Source organism: Leuciscus leuciscus (genome assembly GCF_965113295.1).
Source record: "Leuciscus leuciscus genome assembly, chromosome: 23".
NCBI classification, from domain to species: Eukaryota; Metazoa; Chordata; class Actinopteri; order Cypriniformes; family Leuciscidae; genus Leuciscus; species Leuciscus leuciscus.
Window position 1 is genome coordinate 16,173,519 of NC_138747.1, and position 10,490 is coordinate 16,184,008.

General features: G+C 37.4%; 1 protein-coding gene across 1 annotated transcript in view; it reads left to right on the forward strand.

Annotated features, from left to right (window-relative positions):
- The window catches only part of tafa4b (TAFA chemokine like family member 4b), a 52,686-nt gene extending 43,065 nt beyond the window's left edge, over positions 1-9,621 (forward strand). Inside the window, exons 5-6 of the mRNA XM_082156315.1 lie at positions 3,213-3,337; positions 7,412-9,621. Coding sequence (XP_082012441.1) covers positions 3,213-3,337; positions 7,412-7,423 — 137 coding nt within the window. The 3' untranslated portion in view covers positions 7,424-9,621. The remainder of the gene's footprint in view (positions 1-3,212; positions 3,338-7,411) is intronic.
- The last annotated feature ends 869 nt before the right edge of the window (positions 9,622-10,490 follow it).

Below are 10,490 nucleotides of genomic sequence, written 5' to 3' on the forward strand. Positions count from 1 at the left end.
GCTCTTGTGTTTCATTCGGGAAACACTGGCATTTAAATGGCACACTCATTTACTGATGACCTACACCCAATGATAAACTGTGAAAACACATACATAATTTGGGCTGCGTTTCCCGATAACGTTGTCTCTTAGCGCGCTACAAAGACTCTTAAGGAATAACTTAACTAAAGGTTTACCATTTCGAACCATACCTTAGGAAGCTGCTTAAGATATACCTTCTTCCGTGCGACGTTACCAGGTGCTGTCCGTGACGATGGTGCTGAATTTGTTGATATCGATGGATCGAGAATCAATTATTCTCTTGTGCAGGGGCTGCTTCACTGCATTATGTGAGAAAGCGGTGTTCTTTATAAAAGAAACACTTCAGAAATAGTTGAAATTGCATTTATTAGGACTCATGGGATATTATTAAAAATAATCTGTAAATCAATAAACCTTTGAAAGCACTCCGCAGACGGCACCGTCTTTTAGAACAACTATTCGCTGTATCGCATAGTTTGAGCAAACTCCCCACCACAATCATTCCCTTTAAATAGACTATTAAGCCTTTAATGGTTTGCCAGCTGATGTACCTTTGGATAATATAATAAAAAATCTATCAACAATCAGTGTAATGACAATTTTATTATTTGCATGAAAACACTTGAATTCACCAAATTGAACACTGTCTGGGTGTATTAAAACTTCAGAATTATATTCGTGTAGACCTGCAACAGTGATAAGGTAAAGCTAAGAGTGGTCCAGACCAACCTTCCGAATGTATGACTTACAGAAGGTATACTTAACTAAGATTGTTTCGGGAAACACGTATTAACGATAAGGTACAGCTTAAGGTGTAATTTAAGAATGATGTAGCATTAAGAAGGTTTTGGGAAATGCAACCCAGATCACTTAGAAATCAAAACTCAATGTTTTCAGGAAGAAATAAATAATTTTTACCCTCTTGCATTTCTGTTTATCGTGTAAATATACCTAATTTGATCACTTAGGAATCTAAACTCAATGTTTTGAGAAATACATTTTTGACCCTTGCATGTCTGGTCATTTTGTAAATATACTGTATAGCTTACTGAATATACATACAAGTCAAGTCACCTCTATTTCTCTAGCACTTTATACAATACAGATTGTTTACAGTTTTTTTTTTTCAGCTGCACACAAAATCCTTACTTGTTACACAATTTCTGAAACCTCACACTCAAACACCTGAACCACATCTGCTAAACAGAAATAGGGGTACAGTAGGAGTCAATTTCTGTCCCCCAAGGTACAATCTACACTAATGTACCCCATAGGGCTTATTATTGGACCTCAAGGTACATATATGTACCTTTTTGAGGGTCAAAAAGCATTAAAAGGTACATATATGTACTGTTTCTTTTAAAGGTTAAGGTACAATATTGTACCCTTGAGGGTACAGCCCCAATGACAAGCCATTGTACCCCTAAAAGTACAATTATGTACTTTATTTTCTGAGAGTGCATGCACTTATTCTCGGCCTTCGACTCAGTTTTCAATTTCATAAAACACTTTTTGCAAACCATAACACACAATTCTCTATGTAACACAAAAATCTAACAGGAAGTATCTTGATTTCCTTTTTCAAACACAACCTATCGAAATGCCACACTAATTCATCAGTGCCTCACACTAACTCCTGACATGTGCAAACACTTTACTTAAAACCAACCAATCATGGCTTTAGAATAGGCCTATAAATAGGCCAAAGGTCAAATTATAGGTTTTTCGGACTGTGTAATACTGTATTCACTACCAGGAATGCTTACAGTAAAAAAAAAGAAAAAGAAAAAAAAAAGTTTGGTTGCAATCTTGCTTTCGTGTTTACTGTCAATTTTTCAACATCTCTCTGCCAATTACTTTTAATCTTTTACAGAAATGCACATAGGAGCTCATGAAACAAGAGCTTTAGGTTTCGAATAACTGTGTGTATATGATATATCCAAAATATAATATTATGGCAAAGGTGTTTGCAACATAAGACAAATGTTTGCTTTTGAGATGTATTTGTGATTTTTTGAATGCAGTGCTTCATTTTGCAAGAGATGTGAGGCATTTAGCATTTTGTGTGTGAAATTCTTGGATTTGTGTGTAAATTTGTGGGGAAAAAAGTCAACGTTTTGAAAATGTGTGTTTTTTTTTATTTAATTACTTTTGATCAACTCACAACCTCTCTGCAGTTCCTTTGCAAACCCTTGTTTGGGAAACTGTGTGAGGACAATTCAAGTCAAGTCATTTGTGAATTGGTTTTCTCTAAAAACTGAGAACGCTGTCACTGTAACACTGGCTCAAGCAATGGCATGCATTTTGAGCGAGACCACTTATTCGGTCGACCAATAGCGGACAAGTAGTCAAAACAGTTATTATTCACATGGTGCCAATCATGTATATTCGAGACGACATCATGGGTTCATTGTGTAGTGATGCTGGAGAATCTGTTTCCAATGTAGCACTATTCAGAGAGAATAAAGGAGCATGACTTCCTGCGCTATGACACATAAAGGTGGTAGAAAAAAGGAAGCTGTTTCACTCTTCTGATCTTCTGGTGTTAATAACGGTTTATCCAACCAGTGCTTCAGCAGCAGGCGTCTGTTCGAGAGCAAATTCTAGTTATTTCTTGATCTTTCATATATTTTCCTCTGTATTTCTCAGTTGGGAAGTGGATGAGGTCTGTATTAGTATAATTATTATGTTTCACATTGCAGGACAATCCTACCTGAAATGTTCCATTATTAAGGGCCATTTACAACAAGGATGATAAATAACGATAGAGTATTAATAATAATTTAATATGAGAATAGCAAAGTCCGCAACACAACTAAAACTATAAGGAATGAAATAGCTGGAATCACTTTCAGGAGAATTTCCCCCCAGCTGATGAACGATAAAAAAGTTATGATAACATGTTTTTACTTTGGATTAACTCATTAAAATCAGTTAAGCCATATACAAGATTCAACAAATTTTTTAAAAGTCAGTTGTAATTTAATGTAATGTAAGTTGAAATGAATTAAACGTCCAAGTTAATTGTACTTAAAAATTGAAGGCAGTGGGGATTGGCAAAATTGTCATAGTAGAGAGAAAATGGATGTTCAGGGATGCATTCTGTACAGTAGGAGATACTCTAAAAATAATAATATCAGTAGTAACAATATAAGTAGTTCAACCTATAATTTTCCCCATCTCTCTTACAGCTTCCATCGTGCTGCAGAAGTGGTGGTGCCAAATGCACCCATGTATGGACGGCGAGGAGTGTAAAGTTCTTCCAGACCTGACTGGTTGGTCCTGCAGCACCGGTAACAAAGTCAAAACCACCAAGGTGAATGAGCCAGAGTTGCATTTTGCTGATGTTGTTTATTGGGGCCTTGAGGAAATCAGGACCACACTGATTAAAGGGATAGTTCACCCAAAAATACAAATTCTGTCATTATTTACTCATCCTCATGTCATTCCAAACACATAAGACTTTGTTTAATCTTTTAAACACAGATTACGATATTTGTAATGAAACCTGAGAGGTTTCTGTTCCCTAAACTTTGTAGATCTGAAAAAAGGTCATAAAGGCATCGTAAAATGAATCCATATGAATCAAGCCTAGAAGTGAGAAGCTCTTATCATTTTATATAATGAATTTAATTTAAGCTTTTATTCATGCATGAATGCACATACATTGAGCACATACTTGTCTGTATAATTTTTTTTGGAAGCCAGCTTTATTGATATTTGCGGGCACCATATCTTTGCATTCATTATTTCTTTATGCCTTTTTGAACTCTTTTCATATGTTGTGCAGTTCACAAATGCTTGTATTACTGATTTTTGTTCACCTGGTTCTGAATGTGCCATTGTTTTTTTATGTAAACTTGCGCTAGATGGACGTTTTTAACTGTTGCGCTCATGTCTCACATCTTTTGCATCATCTCGCGTATGACACGCCGTTCTATTACCGCTTAAGGTAAAAAAAAAGGTCAACTTTTAAAACACGCATCTCTAGACCTACATCTCGTGTTTTTAACTTGCTTTCTACTCTGTTTTGCCACAATGATAGTTTGACAGGTCTTGCAAATTACGTGACTCTGTGATACATCATCTCTCTTGTATCCAAAATATTCCCAAACCACAGATATTGTCCTTATTCTGTGATTTCTTCTTTAATGTTGTAAAGGTAAACACGCTCTGTTCAGTTCTCATGCTAGATTTTGGCGCGTTGCATTCAGATTGGCGTAAAAATAGTCCTTTCTGCGGTTTAGAAATCTTGCACTCTCACATTGTGATTTTATTACTATTTCAATTAAACACACAGCCCTTCTCGTAAGTTTTGGTTACCTGGACTTTCAATGGAGGGACAGAAATCTCTCAAGTTTCATTGAAAATATCTGTTTCGAAGATTAACAAAAGTCTTGGTTTGGAACGACACGAGGGTGAGCAAATGATGACAGAATTTAAATGTTTAGGTAAACTATCCTTTTCAAGGCTGGATACATTCTGACACGTGCAGACCCAGGTTGGCACCGAAAGTGTCTTTTGCCCATGGTAAGAGGGGCATCTGAGAACATTTTGCCATAAAAGTACCTTTTAAACAGACCTTTCTAAGAGCTACTATATATGCCATCAAAACACTCCCCGGGAGTATTCTCAGAAGGCGTTTCTTTGAGGAGCCCTTCTCCCAAAGCTTTTTTCTCAGGCAAACCGTTCTTCAAAGCAGCATTTTGTTGAGGCCTTACTTTTGTAAGAGGGTTCTCTGAAGCGAGAGTATGAAGAGAACAAGAAGTGGTATGTTATGAGATAAAATTGTCATATTTAAGATATGTAAAACAACAAAACATACCTTTTCGAATGTTCATTTGTTTTATGGGCACAATATTGACTTCTCAAAAAGCACTTTTTTACTGAAAGTTATAGGCAGACACATCACTCAAACTTTCAAAAAGAGACTTATTAAAGAATGAGCAAAGCTTGGAGATAAATAAAATTTCAGAGTGACTCCACAGAATTCGTGGCTCAGAGAATAAATCCCTGAAGACTTCAGTAGCACAGAGAAAACGTTAAAAGGAAAAGGAGAATTAAAAAAAAACGGGCCTAGACCAACATGCAGGGACAACATTGTTGGTCCATGCTAGCTTTGACTTGAAAAAGGCATGAAAGCAAACTTTAAAATTTACTACATTTTGTGCACCAGGTCATCTTCATATCTAAACCCATGGTTCAACGCCTCAAAATGTCTATATTCAAGCTAAAAATGTAAATGAATTTGAAATTGGTGAGATGAGGTTTGTTCAGTAAACGCCGGGGTGACGGCTGTTTCGTGCAGGTGTGACATACAGGTGAAGTATTAAAGAAATAACGGTGTCTGAAAACACACAACTGCCATAAGAATAATTGCTCAGAGTTATAAAGTAACAGCAGAACATCTGTTGTGTTCATTAAAATGCATTATGGCAATGAGCTCCACCGAGGCTTTCAAATTAAGAGTCCTAATTAAATTGGTAAGAGGGAGAGACGAGAAATGAATGACGGCTCTGGGTCTTTCACTCAGGATTAATGACTCTGTTTGTTGAGTCCAGTATTGGCTGAGCTGACTGTCAGTTGGCTAAGCCCCGCCTTCTGCCCTCTCAGGAGGCCAATGGACTGCGTTGAGGCACAGATGGGAGGCGGGAGGGAGTATCTTACTCCAGTGAGCATTAATTCTGTATTTAATAGAGGTGGAAATGGAACAGTAACCAGCAGGCTTCAGTGCACTTGTCACAGGAGATTGTGGCGATGCGCCAGAACACATATTGCGTTCTCTCTTTGTCTCTTTCCATCTGCCTTCTTATATCTTTACATTCACCTCCTGTACCCTCTGCTTAATATCTCTCCTTTATGTTTTTATTATCCTTCTCCACTGTCTGCCTTTCTGTGGTACAGCTGCCTGCCATACAGCTTCATTCATCAACACTAAAGTAACTAAGTGTGCATGCTTCAAATATATGGAACTTATGGTAACACATTATAATTAGATTTCATTTGTTACAGTTTAAGCTGCAAAATGCAGCTAAATAAATTTTTGAGCAAGTACATAACCAGCCAGTGTTCAAAACTATCTAGTTTTGAACACTGGCTGGTTATGTACTTGCTAAAAAATTTATTTTGGCTTGCCTTAGCTTGATTCAAAACGGTAAGCTTGTAATAATGTTTTTAATTCCAGTGGTACTGGTGGATTTCCGCAGGAAATTCTAGCATGTTTTTGCGTCATTATGTCACATCGGTACACATAAAGATATATTGCGTGTGAGGATGTTGGAGGTGGAGATTTATAGCCTTTTCTCACAGCACTTGATATAATTAAACATCAATTTGATGGCGGATCCAGAAAGGTTCAAACGTCAATCACCAGTGACAACTGGAGATTCACCTGTTGTAAAATTCAAAAGACTTCGAACTTCGGAGTGGCTACAGAAAAAAAGAGACTGCAACCGGGTCCATGCAAAAACAAGGATAAATATCGGAAGGGCATTAAATGTAGTCACGCAATGCTGATGTTGTTAAACATGAACAATTTGAGAACAAAGTATAATTTGCACGGTTTGACGTGATATGATAAGCGATCGTTAGATTTAATCAGCACGATTTACTGCAACTCTTTTTTTGCCTTAGTTGGTCAGAACAAAAGTGGATGTTACATGTTCCAAAAAGTAGAATCTGTGATTCCGAATGACAGTATCCACATCGGCGCGGTGACTGACAGCCGCACATTCTCCTCAACACATTGGATTCATCTGCGCCGTGCCGAGGCACAACCCACGTAAAGTTGATAATTCTGCGAATAACTGCAATTGCAGATTTCGAACAGAGATGGCAACAAAGAGGAAAAACTACGGACTGCAGCTTTAACTCCATCAGTTAACATGAACAATACTTCTAAAGCACTAATAATAAATGTTAATCTCAACATTTACAAATACATTATTAAGATCAAAATTTGTATCTGTTAACATTAGTTAATGCACTTATATTATTGATTCAAGAAAATGATTTTTGTTGCTGTGAATAAGCCTTGTAATGGTGATCCGAGCCACTTACCATTCATCGCCATTCTAAAAGGGTGTAGCACAAAGGATTTGACTCATGAATCCATAACTTGTAAAGCTTTACTTTTTCTTTGTCAAGTTACATTTAAGAGAAATCAAGATCAAAAACTATTTTACACAAACATGAATTCTAGCCTTTTCCACAGTCAAAAGACTGTCTAACACCAACCCTTCCTTCTTTTTCAAAATGATTGCGCTATGGCTTAATATATATATTATACGTTATGGCTCTAACAGGCCTCTCAAACATCTCAAAGCAAAGTTTTGCCATTCTAGTGATTGTGCCATAGCGTTCCTTAATCTACCTCTGTTTTTATTCGTAGGTCACACGATAGCAAGAACATGGCTGCCTTACCAAGAGGCCCAAGACGCCTCAACAACCCCTAATGGAAAAGGAGACCATCTTGTTTAAGACACTGACATTAAGGATGATTCCGTACAAGCAAAAGATGGACAAACTTATTGTAGACTATAGATGGCTGCCTTGTTTTGACAGAAGATAATAAGGATGGACAAGGATCTCTATATAAACCTGAGGTTCGACTGAAGATGCTGGACACACAGGTGCTCATGTGAGAGACTGAATCCATCAGCTGAAAGTGAATTTCTGGATTTCCATCGGCTCTAAGTGTGTACGTGTGTGCATGTGTGAGAGAGATTATAGTATGTGAGACTTGAAGGACAAACTGTGGACAGTTCCGACCTGGCTGTGTCTGTGTGCAAGTTAGTCAGGTTGATGACAATGAGACAGTAGTTTAACACTGTTTATCTGCTTTCCAGCACACAGCAAACTTTATATTCATGAGTAGGGAGAGGATTGCTCTGAATGTGCGATTCACAAATTAGTGTCAATTTGCTCCTCTGGGTCAGGTCATTACCCTGAAAATGTTGAAGGGTTAGTTCACCCAAAAATGAAAATTCTGTCATTAATTACTCATCCTCATGTTGTAAGACTTTCGCTAATCTTTGCAACACAAATTAAGATATTTTCTTTTAAAAGATAAGAAGATAAGCTTTTTGTCCCTCCATTGACAGCTACGCAACTCACATTTCATAAAGTTCATAAAGAGATGGTAAAACTAATCCATATGAATTGAGCGGTTTAGTCCTAATTTTCTGAAGAGACACGATCACTTTATATGATAAACAGATTGAATTTACTCTTTTATTCACATATCAGCTAACATAAACAGAAGCTCGATCGAACCTGCTTAACACATGAGAATGAACCTCATTGGTTCTCGCACATCAAGCAAACATTCTTGAGCTTCCATTTACCACTGATGTGTGAGTTGATGGATGTTTATATGTGAATAAAAGCCTAAATTCAATCTGTTCATCATATAAAGACAGAAAGCTCTCAGATTTCATCAAAAAGACCTTCATTTGTTACAAATATTAACAAAATTATTTAAGTCGTGTTTGGAACGACATGAGGGTGAGTAATGAAATAATAAAAATTTTGGGGTGAACTAACCCTTTACGTAATTTTTCACTTCTAATTAGGGTTTCTGAATAGGATCATAACAACAAATAAAAAATTAATGGGCGATTTTTGTTGGTGCACTATATAAGATTATATGGAGAATTTTTTTTTGTTTTCTAGTCTTTTACTCTTGGTGTAAGATGGAATTCAAGAGAGAAACATTTATAAAGCTTCCTTCCACAAATGCAAAGTAGAAATGCAAGTGAAGTAGACATCAGTAAAACAATGGTAAACTACAGTAAAAATACAGCTCTTTCTAGCTGTAAAAATGTTACGTAATGTGAGCTTTACAGATGCAATTCCCTTCAAAAACGTTTAAAACTAACAGCTGGCTAAAAACATCTGTTACTCTGTAAAAAGATCTACAAATCACTTAAAAGTGCACTACGTTTTTTATATTAGATTTAACATCTAAATAAAAAACAACAACTGACAAATATGTTTAAAATGGCAATGACTTAATAAATGGCAGATCTGAGCCTCATGGGGACCATCATGTCGAGATCACATGACTCTTTGAATACAACTAATTAGGTGTGTTCAACTTGAAGCGGCGATACACAGATGTGTGTATGACATCAAAATACAGTGAGAGCGATTATAAAGCATACAGAGCCATCTACTCTCTAATCGCTCTTGCGGTACTTTGATGTCATACACCTATCGGTCTGCACTGCACCGCATCAAGTTGAACACACCAATTGGCAACCCGCCGTTACCAGACACTGTTGGTTTCAGAATAAACTAATAACAGGGTGTCAAATACATCTGCATAAAAAACAAAGACATCCACGCCACTAGGTGTCAGTATAAAGTCTAAGGCCATTGTTGAATCTGCTAGTGAAACATAACCAGTAAGTTACTTAGTGCACTTTTAAACAAGGAACTACCTTGTTTTTAAGTTTTTTTTTTTTTTTTTTTTTTTTAACTGTGAAGCTCTCAAAAGTACTTTGTGAAGTTCTGAAAACAGGCTAGCAATGTGCTGACTGAGATTATGAACATGTTTAAAGATAAGCTCCGATGTGAAGAGGCATAACTCATGCCCAATCTGCAATGTAATAAAGTTTGAAATAGAATCAGCTCCACTATTCATCATTGATTTTCTAATCTCAATGAGTTCCTCCACAGACTCCACAACTTAACCTAAACTTGAATTCTGAACTCTAATCGGCCCTTTTATTCACTCTTGCTGAGCTTTACCTTTTCCTGGGTTGGATCGAACTTGCAAAAAAGACGCTGCCCATTGTACCTTTATCTCTGTATGTCTTTCTTAGGGCTCTGGTGGCTTGAGAAGTGTTGAATGAGATTTTCTCTTTTCAAGACAGCCCTGTACGCTAGGCTCGCCCTGGGCCTGCCCAGACGTCTTCCAGGCTTCAAAGCCCCTTCAGACTCCAGCCGTCTGCTTTGTGAGCTGTGATGAATGTATCAGAACCACTGTGATTCCAGTGTTGAGCTTTGGGACATGGGGTTGAGTGCCATCTTGAATTCTCATTACTAAAGCCCAGGATACCACGAGCCCTCTCCTGGGATGGGCTGGTTGTATTTTTAGGTCTGTTATATTGGGAAAAGTGTAACCTGTTCTCGATTCACATGGTCAACTGGAAGTGCACAAATGAAGACTGTGAACATTTTGTCATCTTTTTCTGCAAAGGTGTGCATGTTTGCGTCAGTGCCATATGTTTAGATGGATCTACAGATCCATCTAAAAAGGCTTTGATGTCTCGCAACGCTCTCCTGGAAAGCAGAAAGATGCTAAATCTGGATGCCGACACCGAATGAAGACTCTTCACTTGTCAGCCCTCGTCCTCCCGAGAGGCTGCCGTGCTCTGAGGATGAACCTGATACATAGTCTGACCCAACATCACTTTGGGTTTAAGAATCAATATTTGAAAAAAAAAATTGTTACTCCCTAGTGG